This window comes from Pollachius pollachius (genome assembly GCF_949987615.1).
Source record: "Pollachius pollachius genome assembly, chromosome: 5".
Lineage (NCBI taxonomy): Eukaryota > Metazoa > Chordata > Actinopteri > Gadiformes > Gadidae > Pollachius > Pollachius pollachius.
In genome coordinates this window covers 3,563,329-3,584,980 of record NC_136938.1, presented here as the reverse complement: position 1 = coordinate 3,584,980, position 21,652 = coordinate 3,563,329, and the positions used below count along the sequence as shown (strand labels likewise).

Genomic DNA, 21,652 nt, shown 5'->3' with positions numbered 1-21,652 from the left:
CAGATACTCTAGGGTATATAGCATTGTCTGATTTCAGTTTAATTCATTTTTCACAATTTACCAGCTCTCATTTTGAATGTATATAAGGGGTTAATCCCTGATATATATCAGGGGTTAATTCACACCCTGCAGCCAATCAGAATGTAGTATTCCCCCAGACCGTGGTATGTATGTATGCATGTATGTAAGTGTGAATGTAAGTGTGTGTGTGTGTGTGTCCTATATTTACACCATATTTTCATTCATTTGGTTGGATTGGTATGCTGGAGTGTTATTGGATCCCAACGTATGTTTGCGTGTGTATGTTGGGCCCCTTTGTCTAACAGAGTGAGGCTGGGACAGAGCTATATGCCCAGACTGACACAGAGCCTCATAAAGGCCGGTTATGTGTCTAAAGGAGATCATGCAAAGGCAGGCGGTGTGCAGACGGAAGCATGTGGGCCCAGCCGGCCGCACAATGGCTTCATCCAGTGAGGATGACAAACACACGGGAGGGACTGAAGCCCCCCTCCTCTCTCACCTGGACCCCAGACATGACGCAGGGTGGGGGGGGGGGGGGCGTCCACACTCGGGCTCACTGGTCAGCAGGTACCATGGGAGCTGGGGACACAAGAGGAGGAGGAGGGGGTTAGGATCCAGTCCGCTCAGGGCCGGAGACACCACAGGCACAGGCATTAACAGATAGAAGCATTTATTGTTCAGAAACGTCCAGTAGTGCTGCAGCAGCAGCATTTCTAATGATGCATCAAAAACACTATCACTGTGCTTCCCTGGAGGAAGACAACATAACAGCCGAGCATACATGGACCCACTTCTTAGTATGTAGAATCAGGCATCGCAGCGATGGAGCTTAGCTCTGCTCTCCGCTAGGAGCCCCTCAGTAGTGTTCAGCAGCCCCACCTCCCCCCCCCCCTCCTCCCCTCCTCCTCATCTCCCCTCCTCCCCCTGCCTCTCCACTCTCCCCCCTGCCTCTCCTCCCCTCCATTCTCTTCTCCCCTTCCCAGTCCTACTCCTCCTCCCCTCCCTCTCCTCCCGTTCCTCCTCCTCCTCCTCCTCCTCCTCCTCTCCCCTTTCCTCCCCTCCTCCTCCCTCCCCTCTCCCTCCTCTCTAAAACAGAAGGGCGTATTTTGGAGAGGTGACCTTGGAGTGTATCTGAATGAAGGGGGAGTTGGTGTAGCCTGGATAGAGACAAGCCTCTCCCTCTCTCCATCTGCACCTCCATGAGTGTGTGCAGCCTGGAGTAGAACCAGTCCGAGGCTGATCTAGGGTCTGCTGTCGTGTGTATGCTTGACCATGCTTCACCTGAAGGAGCTTTAAGTGGGACTATAGTGCATGAAGGGATGGAGAGGAGACGATAACACTATTTTGAGTAACATTGTGGATAAATGGCTTAACTATACTGCAGATTTGGAAACCAGGTCTGCCATGACACGGCTGGCAAATGAACGGGCTACGGGTTAAACTAGTAGCCCAAAACTAGTCAACATTGTTCACAGACCCTTTTTGTGTACCACTTTCGTACAACCACTACTTAACGTCACATTACGTCAACAACGATTAGCCGACAACGCCACATGACTCCTAGTAGTGTGTCCTTTTCCCAGCGGTTTACTCCTGGTTACTTCCTGGTACTTTTGGATTTAAACGGTCATGTTATCGCTAAACAAACAGCCCACAGAGTGAGCACATGGTCGTATACTGAAAGCATTGTGTCGGCCAGCAGTCAAGGGCTCCCTTGTAAAAGAGATTTCAATATCTTCACCTGCTTAAATAAACAAAAAAATAATAAAAAATAAATATCACAACCTGCCTTATTTTGAAGTATATAGCTCACTGCAAGGTTTAGCAAGGCAGCATATCAAAAGGACTTTGTGTAGGAGAATATGCTTGAGTTCTGTTGTTTCTCTGCTGGCTGTGGACCAATCTTCTCCCCCATCTCCCTTCCCACAGGAACAGAGAGCACAAGGCAGCGAAAGGGGAAGTGGCTCACACACATTTTCCGATTGTGTGTGCGCGGCATTTCCTGTATTACAATACACGGTGATCCAGTGTGCTCCATCAAGGGGGAGGGGTCCTGCTCTTTCACCAGCCGACGTTCTCGCCAAGGTTAAGTTTGGAGGCTGAACACTTCTGCTCACATTAGGACATGAAATGCACTCACATTTTAGATTTCAGCGTTTCCTCTGGGTCAAAGTGTTCCACACTAATCACAGCGTAAACACACTTTGATCCGCCTCCCCGATCGTATCACAGCCTTCATGTCACCGTGTTTAGAGACGTGCATTCGTCCCACTCCAAAGCCACCAGTGTTTTGTAGCACTTATACGTTCCAATAGGGGATGTTCATTTAATTTGTCAGTCGTGTGCCGAGAGCAAACGACTTCCATGTGTGGATGTCTGAAAACACAACAACCATAGCTGGTGTTCGCTGAGGCGCCCTGGGCTCGCTGGCCTTCCCTGATCGCGTCCCCGACCCGTCTAACAGCACTGCCACATCCTGCACAGGAACAGGAAGGGGCCTAATTGCAGAGTCCGCGACAACCAAATATAGCCCTGGCTAGGACCGCTCTCTCCGGCGGAGACAAAGAACGTCTCTTTACCAGTCAGAAAACACAAACTAGCACAAGAAACAGATGATGTCATCTATGAGTATCAAACACATTTTGCTTCACACAGTTTGCCACAGCGCTGACACCAGTTCTGACTGGAAGTTCCCACAACCGTTCCAAACGTAACCTCCAGGCCGTCATCATTAGATTGAATGTGTCACGGACAGAGACTTTCTCACCGACCCCGTTGTGATTTCCACAGAACGGGTCAGGACCGGATTGTGCCGATGGTTTGGCACATGGCTTACCGCCTCCTCTCTGGAGGCCCCGGCATTGTTCAGGAGGGGGGGGGGGGGGGGGGGGGGAGTTTACAGGATGGAGAGGAGGAGGAGCGGAGAGGACGTTGGTGTCTCCACGGCGATGCTGCTCACCAGCCCACAGCGAGGCTCCAGCCAATGGGAGGAGGGGAATAGGGAAGGCTATTCTTATCGCGTCCCTCGTCGGCAGGAGAAACCCCCGGAGGCGAGGAGAGAGCCGCTGCATTACAACGCTCACTTCTCCCCCGCGCTCTGAGGCAGTCAGTCAAGTGGCTTATCACGGCCACTAAGCGCGCGTTTGTTTGTCCGGATGTGCATATATGATTGTGAATGTGTGATAGCGGGTGTGAGTGTGTGCGTATGTGAGGGCATATGTGAGCATGTGCATGTGTGAGTGCGTATGTGATTGCGTATTGTGGAGTACGCAATCACATGTGAGTATTAGAGGATGTGCATGTGTGTGATGTGCGTGCGTGTGTGAATGCGTGCGTGAGTGATCGTATGCGAGTGCGTGCCCTTGCGTTTGTGGCTGCGTGAGTACGTGCGTGTATATGTGAGTGCGCGCTGAAACCCACGGAGATGTGCTCAATGGGCCTGACGTGTTACTACAGCTGGCAGGACTGCAGTGCCAGCAGCCCGCTCCCTTTGTTATCATCACCGTCCCCACGACGACACCGGGAGACTGCGTGGCCACAGCGCCATGGTAACCACTACAACAGCTGTAGGGAGCAGGCAGGGCTGTGATTAAGCAGGGCCCCGCTCTGAGCCGTGGCACAGCCTCCGCGGTGGTTCTAGATAACGTCATTAGCGGGGCCAGTAGTTCAGCCTCAGCCGGAAGTTGGTGGCCAGCTCCACTCAAAACAGATCCATTTATCTTCTGCTCTGCTGCAGTCTACCATGGTACTGTGCTTTGCTTTGTTAATATATATCTGCATTTTCAAAAAGGTGAACGATTCAGCAGAGAAACCCTGATCAGGACTGAACTTTAAAGCATTCATGTTTACCGTTTACAACATCTGAATCAATGAGAATACTTCTCTGTTGTGTAGTGAGACTATTCAAAGGGCGATATTTGACCACCATACAAGAGCTTCACCTTTGACCTACTGACATATCAACCAAACACAGAAACCCTTTCACATGGGCATGAACGACGACGGATGAATCCATCAACAGGAATAAACAGAAGCAGGTCTCCAGCGTCCGCCTGAGAACCCCCCTCCTCACCGTCAGAGAGCAGAAGGATACGGTGTCGAGTATGGCTACCACCGTCCCCAAAGGACGGCTTTCCTGTCCTAGTCTGGATGCATCAAATATTGAAAGAAACTGAAAAAGAGTCTAAGAGAAATAAAAAACGACTCGCTGGTCTCGCTGTGTTCCACCGGCCCGGTAAATAACGGGATCCCATAAGGGAGCTGGAAGATAAAACACTAGATTAGGAGACGTGAACGCTGCTCAGGGTCAGGCGGTGCCCGTGTTTGATGCGAGTGTTTAGGTGTGGGGCCAGGAACGGGCAAGAAGCTCCACATGATCCTACAAAGAGCCCCTGCTGGCCCAGCCGGCCGCTGGGGGTGCAGTGTGTATCCTTAGCCTCTCGGGGGACAGCGGGGTCCCTAATCGTTCCGTTTCATGTCGAATGGAGCCGAACTCACTCGAGTTGGGCTTCAGTTTTATTTCTCCTGATTTATTTAAATTTTGCGTCTGCTCGGCTACACCGACGACAGCAGACGCTCGAATTCCAGGAGGAAATGTAATTTACAATCCCTAGTGACAACACTGTAGGGGCTGTCACACTCGGCCACAGACAGCCATTCAATATATGCCAGTTAATGACATTCCCAAAGCTCGGTGCGTCAAGCAAACATACGAAGGCCGGGAAGCAAAGTGCTTACGGTTCAAAATACCAAACAAATCTCACGGGTTTGTCATTTCTCATCAATCTGCTTTTGTCTCAGCTAACGGGGTTAGGCATAGAATGGCCCGGTTGTTTCCCCAGCTAAATTGTACTCGAGCAGGAGGAACCGCATATATATTGAACCAAGAGACTCCTATTGCATATACAGGAAGTAATTTCAGTTTCTTATCCAATATGGAACAATTCGATAGCATGGTTGACAGATAATACATTGGATTGATGAGCGACACACAATTAATAAGCACACATTTTGTGATGCATGTGCACTTTCAGAAGATGAGGTACTCATATTTACATGCGACATATTTCCTATGAAAACATATACACCCCATACATCATAACTCCTTTGACTCACAGTATGAATGACGCCATCAAGGCACACTGTGGATTTCCAACGTGGGTCCTCTGACTCGAAACTGAAATAAAAAAGTAAGCGTTGTTAAACCTAAAACAGCCAGCAGCCTGGTAGAAAGCGTTCTCTCCCCTGTTTTGGTAAATAGCTGTGGTGTGCGTCCACACCGCAGGCAGAAAGTGTGAAAAACAGTGTGCGTGTGTGTTTGACACATTTGGGACTGACTTCCTTTAGAGCTTCTGGTGAGGCCTGCAACTGGGGACACACACCATACAAACATTCACACACCAGACCTACACACACACAACAGGATCTGACAACACTCAGCATACCCACTCAACTTAATGAATGAAAATAGTAAATATAGGTCACACACACAAGTGTTTATAAACTGGCTATTCTATTACGAGTTTAATATTAAATTCTATATTACATCATAGTATTGTAATGTTGTAGAACTGTTTAGTACTTGGCTCCAGTCCTCAGGGTCATTACTACCACACACGATGTCGAACAAACATAAATGTTTAAAAGTTTGTATCCTCCACTACATAAAATTGCTGGGGCATTGCTCACAATCCTCTCGTGTTCTGCGTAGAAATACAACCGTGGAAACCTTCAGACTCTGGGGTTTTTGCATACGGTTTTGAGTAGTAACGTTCCGACAGCTTTGAACGCTGTGAACAACAAGCGAGACACGCAGGACAACAAGTCGATATTCAAACTCAATCATGTCACTGGGAAAATAACACCAGACAACCATCTGACAACCTGACATTTCTGTCTATATTCATGGAGAACACTACAGCAACGAGGCGAACAGAGAGGAAGAATACGCCGTGGACGTAGATAGGGCTTCAAATTCCACGTTAACACATTAATTATCGGAGATGATGATTCAGACCGATCGGATTCAGGTGGAACTGATGCAATAATGATAAACTCTGTCTCAACATTTCACTTCACACCATAATACTTCCTCCCCCATTGCACACAAAATCATGTAAACAATTACAAATACTACATACAATTCTTTTTGAATTTCTCTTAGGGACTCTGCGTTCCCTGCCGATGTCAGGACCGCACAGTCGCTCACCACCTCCCGCAAAACACTCAAGACTCACTTGTTCCTTTGGATAAAAGAGTCTGCTTAATGCCCTAAATATAATCCACCATATTTGGCGGTCTTACGGTTACACGTCTTTATTGATCAATAAGGCTGGCCAGAGGACTATTTATGTGCTGCCCCAGCGTATGCCCCCCCCCCCCAATCTCTGGTGGGCACCGAAGACGCCGTCCCGGGCCGCGAGCCCAAACGGACCGGCCGCCGCAGAGAAGCAGCGCTTTGATGAAGGAGGCGTCAGCTGACGGACGGCTTGGTGCGGACAGACGGCACATTGGCAGTTCTTTTCTCCTTCCGTGAGCCGGCCGCGTCCGAGCACAGCGCTGGTATTGTCCTTCAGCGGCAGTGAGGGAAAGCAGGCAGAGGAGATATGGAAATGTGACCTACTGGGTATGCAAATATGAAGAATCCGCTCCCCGCGCTCGCGCTGGAAACACAGCGTCAACACGTCCTGAGCAGCGCTCTGAGCAGGACGCCACGGGGACCAGCTCTCAGAGGGTCAACAACACAGGAGTTGTGGGTTTCTCTGCATTTCCTCATGTGTAGAAGGCCCCTGGCCTTCTACACATGAGGAAATGCAGAGAAACACTCCTGTGTTGTTGACACTCCGACACTCTCGTCCTAAACGAGTAGAGATGGGGAGCTCGGTAGGAACTAGGGAGCTAGGTAGGAACTAGGGAGGTAGGTAGGATCTAGAGAGCTCGGTAGGAACTAGGGAGCTTGGTAGGATCTAGGGAGCTCGGTAGGAACTAGGGATGCAGGGGGGCGGGCAGGCCGCCCCTAGTGGAAGTCAGGCAGCGGTTGCGTGATGAACTCCAGGCCTCCCTGCCCAGAGCACGGTGAGCTGGATGAAGATCAGCAGCCTGAACTCGGAGAAGACTCCGGCCCTCAGCGTCTGAAGCCCGGGGCCCCATGGTGCTCTAGGGGCCAGCCAATCAGGACACAGCACTGCCGGCAGGAGGAACGAAGCCTCCACTCCTCACACCTTTCCTTTCATCCTTCCTCACAACTTCCCTATCATCCTTCCTCACACCTTTCCTTTCCTCCTTCCTCAGGTGGGATTGAAGTGTGAGATGATTAGCAGTGAATCGTCAGGTACATGAGCGGTACAGAAATAAAGAAAGCGTGTTTCAGTCTCCATGACTCCATGAAATGATATGCTAATGAAAGGGTACACAAGTCACATTATGTAAATGACAGTAGCCCCGTTGAATGGAAGACGCTACAGCTCTGATGTTATCTACCGTCTCCCCCTCAAGTGGATGCAGACACCGTGTCAACTCTGGCCCCAGGAGAGCAGAAAGTTCAACGCCACGCCGTCAGCTCACAGATGCCCACTTCCTTCCTTGTGAAAAAAAACGTACGTTAAAAAGATGTCCCAAAGGACCCCCACGTGATTGACACCCGGTCCTTCTGTCTCTGAACGAGAGCAGGTGGCCTTCTCTCCGTGGAACGGGTGGCATGCTTTAGACCGAGATATGCAAACAAGTATTTAAATGAGAAATAAGGATAATCTAAGGCTGCATTACATTCAGAAGCAGAAAGCATAGCATCTGTTTGTGTCTCGTTCAAAGAAAAAAGCCCAACGAGAGGGAAGTGGTTTCAGAAGCTTGCCTATTTTAAAACCAACACACTGGTGTGACTACGGCAGAAGAGTGTTTATTCTATGTGCGTCGACGCCGTGCTTCTCCCCAGGTGAGCCATGGGGGGCGGTGATATTAGACCCACAATGCCGTTCAGCTGGCTACCCGACACAGGGCCACGGCATCCAACGCCAGGGAGGGAAACAAACACAATGGATCCATTCTGTTTCCCTAGAACAACAGAAGGAGAAGTTCCCCTGAGTGTCTTTGATCCTCCGCCCGCCGTGAGTCAGAGCGCGGGCGGACGGCGACGCCACGGAGACCGGCCAGTGGGGAGGAAACTGAAAACAGAACGCGTTTCCGTCATGATGTAATGTGGGCGCCTCTGGCGCGTGTTTCTGACCATGTGTATCCAATAATCAAAGTCATAAATAAATACCTTCATACAGTCAGTGACTGAGGAGAATTACACATTTTTCACGTATGGATTTTGTGGAACCAGTTAGACAAGTGCTGCAGTATGGATTTCTTTATCAGGTTATGTGCAGGAGTCCCAGAGAGACTCTGTCCATCTGTAGGGTAAACATGGGCTGACACAAGTCTGTGAATCCCTTCCACACTGTAGCTGTAATTACAGGCTTTCCGATTCATTTCATCAGCCCTTGAGAAGGGGAGAGTGTTCTGCTATGATCTCCAGGTTAGGTGATCCCGCAGACCCTCTCTACTTAACTTAATCCCACCAAAACAAGACCAGAAGCTATCTAGATGTAGGCCTCCATATGGAAGGTAAGCCATGAAAGTGTAACAGAGTTGAACAGCAGTACTTGAGTCACGCATCAATACGATCTAGGCTGAGCCATTGAAACTGAAACACACCACCCACCCACCTGCACACAGAAACATGTTGTGTGGTATTGACAGAGTACTTTATGACTGTTTTGGTAAGCAGCCAAGAAAAAGCAACTGTGCCATCTGTAGCATTATTAGGTTTTTTACATTAGCAAAAGCTATAAATAATAACATGAGCTATTCAAACCAGTTTAGAAGTGGAATGTATTTAAACCCAGTATTAAAATCTGTGTCAGACCTGAATTGGAAATTTGATAACTGTTTAAGGGATGGGTACCATCAAACCTGATAGAAAGGGAGAAGGAGAGCCGAAGTACACATCCTGACCAGCAGTAGACATAACAGACACCTGGGTTAACCAAACCGCCAGAGCAGCATCCTCTAGTGCAGAGCAGAGCAATGCAGCGTCAGACACTAAACGCAAGATTTAAAAAAAATAAAGAAACTGAATAAAAACTTTTGGTCTACAAGCCCTCTGAGGCACAAGAAATGAGCCGGGGGGGTGCACTTGCTGGGGAAGAGATGCTTACGTAACGGGGAAGCCTGTTTGTCCAAACTGCAATTACGAAGTGCACTATGTTCTATTCATGAGCGTTTGTGATCCACTCCATGGTTTCTAAATGCGTCTCTAATGTGCGTACGTACCTTTAAACTCTTTAGTGATGGCTGTGGACCCGGTGCCAATAGAACAGTAATGATACTGAGGGATAATACAGACCTGAAAACTTTCAAACAGGAAGGCTATTTGGAGCATTAATTACTTAATTGAAGACCAGCTCCACATTACCATTGAAAGAGCATGAGAGAGAGAGAGAGAGAGAGAGAGAGAGAGAGAGAGAGAGAGAGAGAGAGAGAGAGAGAGAGAGAGAGAGAGAGAGAGAGAGAGAGAGAGAGCTTGGGCATCCGTCTCTGTCCATGAACAGACGGAAGCTGGCTAGCTTGCTGGTGCGTGTGGACGTGTGCGCTGGTCTGAAGTGCTTCTCCCCCCATTAGCTTCAGGTGAGAGTTCCTGTTAACTCAATTTGGTTGATGAGCGCAGACAGTGACAGAGGAGGAGGAGGAGGGAGAGCTGAGGAAGAGCAGCGGACAGAATGACTGAGCGGAGGGCGAGAGATGAAGATGAGAGAGAGAGAGAGAGACGGAGACGGTGAGTGAGAGTGAGAGCGATGGTGGTTAGGGGGGAGGTAAGGGAGGAGAACGCAGTGCATGCTGGGAGCTTGGCCATGCATCAGAGGCGGAGACTGGGGGAAAAGATGGCGTTCTCCTGAGCGCCGCAGGACAGGCTGAGCAGCACGGCTGAGGTAAGCAGGCGGCGATGGAATAATGTATGAGCCTCGCAAATGAGGAAGACCAAAGCCCCCCTCCTGAGGAGGTCCCTAACTGGCATCATGCAGGACCCTCCACACATTTATAAAGGGCTGTTCGACCCAGTCGCCACTCAAAGCACTTTACAATATTGCCTAACATTCACCCATTCATGCACACATTCACACCGACGGCGGACTCAACCATGCAAGGCGACATCCAGCTCGTCAGGAGCAGTAAGGGTGAGGCGTCTTGCTCAGGGACAACTCGACGCTCAGCTAGGAGGTACCGGGGATAGAACCAGCAACCTTCCGGTTACCAGCCAACCCGCTGTACCTCCTTGTGAGCAACGTGCCGCCCCTCTGTGAATACCACAGTCACCCTCCTCCTCCCTAACGCTAGGTGAACGAGGTTAAAGTACCAGGCCATGCTGCCCACTGAAGCTATAAGCCTAAATCATGATTCCAATAATCACTAGGATATCATAAACAATGTATCAACATCAACTAGTTCATATCATGAATGTCATGTGAAGGCTCCAGGTGACCTCTGACCCGGCTGAGGCGGACTGTGGTACAACAACACAGCGGCACTTCCAGAGATCCCCCCCAGGGGGGTGTGGGACTGAGGGGGGGGGCCTTCCACTGGGCAAAACCGCAGCACGCCCCCCCCTGACTGCTTCTCCTTTCACATCAGTCACAAGGGGAGGGTGTGAGTGTGAGTGTGTGTGTGTGTGTGTGTGTGTGTGTGTACACAAAAGCTGCTTATTAGCGGCGACAGCTAAAGGATGGCAGGGAACCAATATGGCAGAAGTGTGTGTTGTTGAGCTCAGTTCAACAGATAGAAGCTGCATTCAGAGACGGCTGCACTGATGATATGGAGGGAGAGGGAGACAAAGAGGGACAGAGGGAGACAAGGGGGTGAGAGAGGGAGGGAGAGGAGAGGGTGAGAAAGGGAGGGAGACAAGAGGGTGAGAAAGGGAGGGAGACAAGAGGGTGAGAGAGGGAGGGAGAGGAGAGTGAGGGGGGAGACGGTTCTTGGGAGGCCGTTATATTCCTGGTGCTGCTTGGAATGGAACGAGATGCCCCGCATGAATAATGGAGGCTCCGCCCCTCTTGCTGCAGTCTCACCAGCCCCTCCCACTCAATAATTGATAGCCAACCACAGCCCTCCATTTGCACAAGAACCACTGCTGGGACGGCGGGGACGGGGGACACAAGCAAGAAGGCCCGATCCCTCTAAGAATCAGAATCCAGATATGTCAGTCGGCCGGAATTCAAAACAGTACTTTGACACATAAAGTACCCTGAGTTGGTAAAGTAAGAGACCTAAACTGTAATAGTGCAATACATAAAAATAGATAAATAGAAATGAAGAACACACACACACACACACACACACACACACACACGTAGGCTACCTTTAACACTATCTGCACTGCCCATTTGTGCTATAAAAGATGAAATACCCTGACCTTTGGGCCCAATGCAAAGTTCAGCAGTACTAACATTACTTCCTGTTTTGATGTTTGACGGCAACACAATGGTGTCAAAAGTGTGGTGTCTATTAACGATTCTCCACCACTGCTGGAGCTAATTTAAATGATGTGTAACAGTTCAGGTAACACACACAGTACACTGTAACATCAACATTGATGGTCTGATGTTTTTGGGTGGATCTATGTGTTTTAACAGTTTCTTAATAAGCACCCTTGTTTATGTTATATATTTTATATGTTGTCGATTATTTTACTGAAATCAAAGCACTGTCCCAGCCCTTGTTTGAAGACACTAGACGTTTTGCAGTAACTCTTAACCCGAACCCTAACTCTAACACTGAAACGTGGGCACGTTAGTCACCTCTGACCGAAATACGGTAATTTTTAGTATATAAATCAGAATCTTGCTGCCCTACCAGACACACACACACACACACACACACACACACACACACATACAGGATGTGGATCCCTTTAATCTCTAGTTTAAAGGCTCCATCAGGGGGGGGAAGGGGAGGGGGGGGGGATTTCATCAACACAGAGCCATCCTGTTCAACCATTGCTCCTCCTGTTTGATCATCTCTAAACGTACAACATGTAGTCACAAATGTGTTTTACATTATAGCAGACATTTATTTGGCTATCAATCAAGCAGATCAGTGTGCTGCCCTTGGGCAGATTAGTCCCTCGTTAACTAGGGCATGGAGATCTTTTCATAGGCTCGGCTAAAAATGAAGTCGAGTGATAGGTGTCACAACGTGAGTTAACTAGGCTAGGAAGGTTTCACCGCTTTTCAAATGAAAGAGCGAGAATCTCCGGCACGCCGCCAGCAGAGGAATCAAACGGGACTCCAGGAACTACATAAGACGTGGAAGAAATGAAAACAGCGAATGAAACGAACCCCCCCCCCCCTTCAGAGAGAACGTGTGGATGAATGCAAATGTCGGTAATAACTTTGGACCGGACATTGAACCGATTTTCCCCCGACCGTTCCATCCACTGTTCCGTTTACTCGTCCATCTCAGCCAACGTTCACGCTCATGTGACAGCTTGAGTGAGAATGAAAGTGAAGTTCCAGTCACAACAGTGTGTGCATGCACTAGCACGTTCCCCATGACCACTGCCTATTGGGCTAAACAAACTTTATCAGATTACTGTTGACAATGCTACCTCAGTTTCTACCTCAGTTTCTACTTGTTTCCATCCCTGCTTCAGCACAAAGATTGGCGATGGTTATGCAAATATTGCACTATTATACAAATATAATATGATAAGAGAGCAGATCCTGCTAAAATTTGATTATAGCCGCGGATGGGTTCACAGAGTTTATAACCCCAGGAAAAAGTTTTTAAAGTTAAACTGTAACTCCTGTTCATTTAAAATGTAAATGTGGCTGAGCTATAGTACTGCTGTCAGTTGTAAATAAGTGATATTGTTTACTTGGCCGGCCCATGTGTGTCAGAGAAGCACGGCTCAGCGAGGAAGCGTTAGAAGTTTCACCAGCAACAAGTCCACTAACCAGGTCGCACGCCATCGCATGAGACTCCTGACTCCGATCACAGAGCCGATATTAACCCGGCCCACCGTGTGAATCACCCAGACCTACGACATGAATCCAAACTTGAGCCCAACGTGAAACAATGAGGTCAAAGGCTGTGACCTGGATAGGGTAATGGTGACCCTCAACCCACCCGCCCCCCAGGCCTTCAGACAGACCCAGGAGCCAGAGAGCTCTGTGGGTTTTCTTTAGCAGGGCCTGGGATGGCTGGTAATAGGATAATATGGCGTTGTTCTGTATTCAGTTAAGGTTGTGTTGTTTGATGGGACACTTTGTGGTTTAGGTTACAAAGAAACAATTCATCAAAAGTATGAAAGTGTTTAAGTGTGTGTCACAATTAAACAACCAATACTATTCCCAGCCTCAGACTAACTACTCCTGGGCTACTCCCAGTCTATTACAGAAAGGAACTGGTTCTAAACATAACTTACTGTTATATTGTTGTGCAGAAGAAAAAACATGATAACAAATGTTTGACACAATTTATAGATAAGAAATGTCACGCTAAATTGAATAAGGATGCAGCGCAGACAAATATAAAAAAATGAAACAGGCATGCAGGTATGTAGGTCATCACAACGGTTCCGGCCAATTGCAGGCGTTTGATAAGGGTTGCCTCATTCTCTGTGGTCACAACATGACCCCCAGCCACCCAGCGCTGGTGGAAGAGATGCAGTGTGGGCATAGTGTGAAAACAAAAGCCCCCCACTGCAGAGTGCCGCTCACAATGCCCGGTCACGAGCCGGGGGCCGGGAGGGCCTTCAGCGCATCACACGTTCTTCAGCAAAACCAACACAAAACCATTCACAACGTGGACTCTATTGTTATTCTGCAACACACACACACAGGGTCAGGCCCAGGCTGGTGGATATGTGTCATAGTTCTGCTGAGCATAGGATGTGCTTTTGAGTAGCTATCACCAAGAGTGTGATGAACTATGGAGAACCACTTGATTTTATTGCGTAAAAGTTTGAAGCTCAAACGACAGATAGTGGAGGGCGGTGGCTTTAGGAGTTATTGAGAGTATCAGGACGACTAGGGACACAGAGTGAGTCCACGTGTCTTAGCAGAGTGTAGAGTGTATTCCGATAAGCGTGTGGCTCAAAAGAAGGAAAACTAAGTGAAGACTTTTTGACCAATAGCCTCACCGCAGACCGACCACTGCGAGCCACAGGGCCGGTCCTCTGCTCTGTAATCTCCTTTCCTGTGACAATCGCTCGTATTTTTAGAAACCAGGAAGTGAACTTGACAAGACGCAGACAGGCGCTCTGACCCAAAGTGCGACGTGGTCATGTCCTGCCGTTGGCAGAGGAGCAGAGCAGTGATTTGAGAAAAACAATCCGGGCAGCGTGGAGAAGGCCTTACTTTGGTCCCCCTTGGAGAAGGCAGCCCTCCTCCCTGCCTGCCCAACAGATGTGGGCAGAGTGCTCAGGAGCAAGTCAGCGCTGTACCAGCAGAGCGAGAGTGGAAAGCCACGTTAAGCTCAGGGATGTGTAGGAAGCCGTTGATAGTGGCCATTGAAACAATATCAAACTTTTACGATGGATAAAGTGACTTTAGTTTCAGCATCGGTGGGTTGAATCCTCACATGATATGCCTCTAAACACAAAAGTAAACAATGGTCTAAATTCAAACTTGCAATAAGCTATTGCAAAAAGCAGAAGGAGGTAAAGGAAGTAAGGCCCCCCCACTACTAGAACCTAAGCCCACTGATTGATGGGACGGGTTATCACACAGAGTGGTGTGACAGCATCACCCTGCTCTCACGGCCTCAGTTACAGTACCGCGCCAATGAGCGACAGCTAGAAGATAAGCCTATCTTTAAACCCTCCCGAGCCATCCCAAAGGCCGTAGGAGTCCTCAACAGAGGGCGGTGGCCCCTGGGTTACAGCCCATGATTTAGTATCCCTAGCAGTGACAGATGTGATGGAGCAACAAGACCACCCATCACCAAGTAATGACAGGTGGTTCCAGGAGCAAAGCTTTCTAGCCCTGCTGAAGCTGATGCAACGTGTTGTTCTCCACTAGGAAGACACTTGAACTCGGAGCAAATCCTATCTGCAGGCTCTCCGGACTCAGGACAACACGGATCATGTTGACCTACAAACCAGTATTTAGCTGATTGGAATGATAGGTGCTGAAGAAAGGAGATCAACCGTTTATAAACCATAACTCCACAGTCTTATTTGATAGTGATCTATTTGGCCATCTGTCTATTCAGGCGACAGTAAACATATCTTATGAGGTAGTGAACACTAACAGTAGGACTCCAACATCACAATGACCGCCTCCATTTTGTAATGCCAGGATCACTATGACATGCTCCAATAAATAACACAATGAAATGTTATTTATTTTGATGGAACTATTACTTAAACTGATGTAATAACTGTAATTGTTCATCGTTTAGTAATTACTCGAGAAGTAATTCGTGATTATGTGAGACGTTCTGTTTGAAATGGCCAGTTTTTCATATGCGAGAATTGGCAAAACAAGGTTTTCATTAGCCAAGGTTACAGTGTCTCTCTTGAGCCTGTTCAATTCGATATGAGTATCGCCAAGTCCCATGATGCCTTCTGATGTTCCAGCCCTATACTGGATCTGCTAGTTCCTAGTATCATGTACTAAGCTAGCCTCCTTTCTTCAGTCATGAAACACAACAAAGATAACCTGTACAGCGTCTACACAACACAAAGAACCCAGGCAGCAGTAGATGACTAGGATTTCTATTGAAATTGACATACCTTTCAGACTCGAGGAACATGAACCAAACCAACGTGTCTGCTGCCGTTTAAACAGCGGAGGAAAAATGAGCCTTCAAGCATTAGTCAAATATCCGCTACAAACCGTACCTTTGAGAAAACCTGATTGCACCATGAGAACACATCACATTTCACTTCCTGTTCCAGTGCAGTAGTGTCCTTTTAAAGAGCAACAGTAAGGCCTGTAAAGTGCCAGCAATTCATCAACACACACATCATTGTGTGATGTCATTAGCAGCGGCTGTATAAGGATAGACGTGAGGCTTGTTTGGAACCTTCAGTAACCTCCTTGTATATGTGCATCATACGTCATGTAAAATACATGGCTGCATAGGATTTGATTGGGTTTGGCGACATTAGTGACTTGAATAAGCCACTTATTAAGTAGCTTATTGAAGTCACTATAGTTAAATATGCATTGACATTCTCTGTGTAGCAGGCTAGCCCGGCGGTATTCTAGTGCTCTGTATGATATAGCCGACAGTCCCACAAGTTATGATTGACATACTGAGAGCTGGTGTTGTGAACCCAGACGAGCACCCCGACCTCGGTTGTGTTGTGAACTGATGCTCTGAGTAGGGGCCCTGAGAGTGGGGGCTCCTGAGAGTAGGGGCCCCTGAGAGCCGCTGGTTAGCAGCTCCTCTGAGAACACACGGGTGAACACAAGAACGCGCTCGTTCACTACAGGAACCACCAACAGCAACACAAGGGAGACGCAACGAGCCGTCTGACAACAGACGGAACAGAACATTACATTGAGTTTGAAATGGCCTCACTTTACATTGAGCAGATGCGTTAATCCAAAGCGACTAACAACCATTCATACACCCAGTCACAACCCGACGGCAGAGTCAACAGCACACTGACAGCCAGCTGGGAGTTTAGGGTGAGGCGCCTGGCTCAGGGACACCTCAACACGCTAGGAGGAGCCGGGATCAAACCAGCAACCTTCTGGTTACAAGTCAACCCGCTCTACCTCCTGAGCTACTACCGCCCAACCCATCCTGCTCAGGCAAGCCATCCAACCTGTTCTGATTAGAAGACGCTTCGACTGAGCCAATAGGTCAGACATAGCTCCGCCCTCAGCATGTCCACATCACTCTGTGGTCGTTTATCTCTCTGGGTCGGCTTGACAAGGCGGGCACTTAAATGAAACGCACCCTGAAACACCTAATCAGGGTGGGCATGTCTACTTAGCAGATGAGCTCCTCCGTCCTCCTTTCGTCCATTTCTTTGTGCCGGCCGAGTCCTCGTGCCTAAGCAGCCCGCAGCCGTCTGAGTTAAATTAATCACCCGCACCCGCCGCATCACAGACCCCAGCCCGGCCATCGCGGCTCGTCAGCCAGAGAGCCCCCCACATGTCGGGGGTCCGGTAGGAGGAGGGAGAGTCCTTCACCCGTGCGCCCCCCCGCTTATTAATTCCAATCTGCTACAGAATAACAAACAATCAAAGACCACCTGTGGTGTCAATAAATAACCCAAAGCACCTGCTGTGCTGTGCTGTGTGTTGTGTTGTGCTATGCTGTGGCGTGTGTGTGTGTTTATTTCTCCATTTGAAATCCAGTAAGGGACGATAAACGATTCTAGGTATCTAACCACATGTGTGTATGTGTCTTGTTGTAGATGGCAGGTTATAGGATTCTGATGAAACCAGTTTGTCTAACGCGCTGCTGGGTTAGTAGATTGATTCTGTGATCAGTAGTGAATAATAATCGTAGGGCTTTCACATCGCAGTGACTGTCGCCATTTGGGGAGCAAGCATTGGAGGCTAGTTATTCTGTAATGCTAGCAGTAATGGTGTTTCGGTCATCGTTTGGGCACAATCGTGAAAGATTTTTTTATTATGGGGAGACAGTGTGTTTGTAACTGCCACAGTGTTTCTCATGAGACAATAAACTGTTTTCTTTAGGCTACGTTATGCTATATTGAAATTGATTTAGGACTTTACAGAACTACAAATATGCCGGAGTATCACCAACAACAACAACAACAACAAATCCCATGATGCATTCTGAGTACAAGCCCTAATCATTAACACAGAATGCGATGCTGTTGGGATCCAGGTCAGTATTTCCTCTTGGCACACTTCTCTAGGAGACCGTAGTAGAGCCTGACAGATACTGGATTCTAGGGGACAAAGTCGATATTAGGGAGTGAAGAAATTCAGATCAATATATCGGCAGATATTCTGAATATGGATATATCGGCTGATATTCAATATGTATATTGTGGTATTGAGGAGCAGCTCCTTGGGATACACGATACTGATATATCTGTGAGAGACCAATATCAGCCAACCGAAAGCAAGTCCTTCCCAGTACGTAGACAATTTACTCCTAGTACGTAGCCAGACCCTTCCAAGTACGTAGCCAGAGCCTTCCCAGTACGTAGCCAGAGCCTTCCCAGTACGTAGCCAGAGCCTTCCCAGTACGTAGCCAGACCCTTCCCAGTACATAGACAGCACCCCTCCCTCCAGGCCCCATGCCTTGGCTCCAAGTACAAGGCCACGCGGGGCCTCCCTGCCTCCTTTAGGAGCGTGCCGCCTGGCCCCTGCTGTCCAGACGGGGCCGTCTGCCCACGTTGGCGCCCAGAACGGACGCCACAATGTGCCTATTCTACTGGGCCGCTCGACCAGGGGGAGAGGAAGCGGGGTGGGAAGCCACCTCGGAGGCCGGGCTGAAATAACCGCGGCAGCAGCTGGAGCACTGGAGGTACGAGGTCTGTCTGAGTCATGACAGGAATGGAGCTCGCTATAACAGGCCGAAGGTGTGGCCGTCTGGTCGCAGCACCACCAGTGATGCAACACATATCCCTCCGCCTTCCAGGACCGCTCAAAGCCCTGAACAAACACAGAGCACAGGGTCACGTTCCCGGGACGGCGGGCTATTCCCGGTCAGCATCTGTTTAATACCGGGAATCCCTTTCAGAAGTGTAGGATAGATCTTTTAAATAGAATGATCCCCGTACGGTGAGCACTGGCCTCCGGCTCGTGGTGAATTCATCCACTCATTGTGACTAAACTACCTCAGGTTAGCACAGAATAAAGATCAGCATGGACGCTTTCTCTGAATTAAAAGATGTGAGTTCATGAGCGGTGACTCTTTGAAACAGTGTCCACTCGATAGCAGCAGGCCACCGCGGAACATTGATTTTACTCGCAACCGTTTAATATACTAAGCCTGGGACAATCGGAGGCCCCAGTGCAGCCTGGGCCTCGCGGCGCCTGGTCTGCTCGGTATCGGACCAGCCTGAGGCCCGAGCGCCTGGCTTAGCGTGAGACAGTAACACAGTGCAGCTCCACACCAACGAGATGATGAGCTTTCCCTTCTAAGCACTCTGCTTCAGAAAGACAGCTGACCGCCGGCGAGAGGTTCATCAGCCAATCAATGGTCAGCCGAGGGGACGTGGCCAGGGAGCATGTGTCGATAGTGACAAGACGGGTTGCTAACCATTTGATGGACTGGGCGGTAGAGTTTGGGGACATTTTCGATATCCGATGGCATCTGACTCCATACCTTAAATACCGTAGCAATAATACATAAGACCTACTCTCCATTTAAATGAATCAAAATGTAATAACACCTCGATGTAAAGAGGAGGAGAGGAACCAGGGAAATTATAAAAGGAGTTGGTAAACAATTGACCAAATACGATCACAAGAGAACCCTAACAATAATCGACGGGACGTGGTCCGAGTAGGATGGAGTGGAGGAGAGAGAGAGAGGACCCCTCGACCTCAGTATAGTCTGAGAGGTGGGACGGCCCGGACACACGCCACATATCGAACATGTTGTCATGTGGTTGACCAGATTCCAGGGGGGATAATAGAAGTCCTAATCCGTAGCTCCGAGCATCATGGCAACAGATTCCTCCAATGGCAGCCGCTGAGCTATCATTCTGCCTCATTACCCTCCCTGCACTCATTCTAATTAGTCAGCCACTTAAGGAAATTGTTTACACGAAGCACGATATTCAAGCAGGGAAGCAACCGTTTGAAATTGCAATCTTCCTTATTAAAATGACACCTACGAGGTGATGGGGAAGTTATGAGTTGTGTTCTTGCACCGATGAAAGCGGAATACTTTAAATTGAGATGTTAAAAGGGGAAATGGTTCCATCATATTGGACTATGTGATTTATTCAAGGACCTCTAATATATAGTAATGAATTAACGTTTGTTTTTTTTACATTGAAAATTGGGGATTTCAAATACAAAAGAAGACCATAAAAACCAACATGAAGGGAAAGGTGACTACAGTACCAATACCAATAACATCTATCCCACTGGTGCGTTAGCATCCATTAGATTAACAGTACAGTATTGTTCTTTATTTAAAGCACCAGCCACCACCACCACAACCATCATCATATCGACCATCTAGAGACAATGGCATGATCAACTACAACATTCGGAGGGGGACAGTATTTCTAAACGTCCTGCCACACCACGTAGAGGTATGCACATCTAAACACATGTCCCGGGTTCATGTTGTAGTCCTGACCAAGAAAAACAGAGAACAACAGAGTCTCCTGGTGAGACGGGCAGGTCAGGCGTCTTCTCGGCCCGTTTCCTGAACCCTCCCAACAACAATCCCCGGTGCACCTCCTGCTCATCCTCGGCTGTATGCAACACAAGCCATCTCTGCATTGACTACGCGATGCATGGCGTAGCAGAGTGAAACATTCATTGCGATAGAACGCATATCAATAAGCCTTAGAACAATATTGCACTCAACAGTGATCATGCATGCAGTGTTGATATCGCAGTCAGGAGGAGGAGGTCCTGCTGCTGTGGACGCGGAGGAGGCTACCATGTAGCGGCTGAAGCTACCTAATGCCCCCTGTGGAGACACAATGTGATCCGACGACAGGAGCACGCATGCGTTCCGGTGGTACACAACAACACTACAACACAACAGCCGATACGGGCCAATTAGGGCCTTTCCTCGGGGCTTCATCCACCAAGCGTCCTGGCTGGAGTGTTGCTGCCCTGAGGAACACAAGGAGAGCCTACATCGCGTGTAATCGCTGTGAACTCACCGTAAACGAGACCACTTTGGGGTTGGACCAGATGTTGCTTCAGATCAGGGATGCGCTCCCATGAGGACGACTCCTCGGTCTGCGGGGCGTCCGGGTTCGGGTCTCGGGGAAATGAGCCAGTCCGGGACAGGGCTGTAACGAAACGCTCCGTGGACTCGATGCTCGGCGATCTCTCTGTAGGCCTGGAAGAGGAAATGGTCTCCCCCAGTCAGATCGCAGCGCGCATGCGTAGACGCGAGCGGCGAGCGGAGCGGAGTCTGAGCACCGCGCTGTGGCCGAAGGGGTGATGAGAGCATCATGCAACATGAGAATCAGAATCAGAAGCAGTTACTTTTATTACATGTTATTGTAAAGTAGATAAGAGTCAAATTATTAGGCTTGATTCCTCAACAGCCACAAAGCAGCAACAATACAAGATAAATTAAATAAAGTAAAAAAATAAAAATATGCAAAAAAATAAGTAGCAGCATAGTCACAAAAATAAATATTAATAATAAAATAAAGTAAGTCATAATAACAGAAACTAAAACAGTAGTCATAAGTAATGAGTGTAGTAAAGTGTAAAGTGTAAATACATGAGATCCTAACCCTATGGTGAATTATAGAAGGGCCAGAAACGGATCCCGCATGATTCAGATTGAGTTTTTGTTCTATGTATCGTGTTTGATGAAGATGGACAACATGTGCATCCATCGACTGAGATACCAGTTACCAATTTAAATGTAACAACACTTAACTGCCACCTGGTGGGAAACTTCTAAAAGTACATCCCCCACAAGTAGCAAGGCAGTACTGTGGGTA

At 48.5% G+C, this 21,652-nt stretch overlaps 1 protein-coding gene across 1 annotated transcript in view; it reads right to left on the bottom strand.

Annotated features, from left to right (window-relative positions):
• Positions 1-21,030, bottom strand: part of cskl (c-src tyrosine kinase-like) — a 39,174-nt gene extending 18,144 nt beyond the window's left edge. The window contains exons 1-2 of the mRNA XM_079737316.1: positions 20,852-21,030; positions 521-600 (exon numbers count right to left, since the gene is read on the bottom strand). Coding sequence (XP_079593442.1) covers positions 521-535 — 15 coding nt within the window. The 5' untranslated portion in view covers positions 536-600; positions 20,852-21,030. The remainder of the gene's footprint in view (positions 1-520; positions 601-20,851) is intronic.
• Between the last annotated feature and the right edge of the window lie 622 nt (positions 21,031-21,652).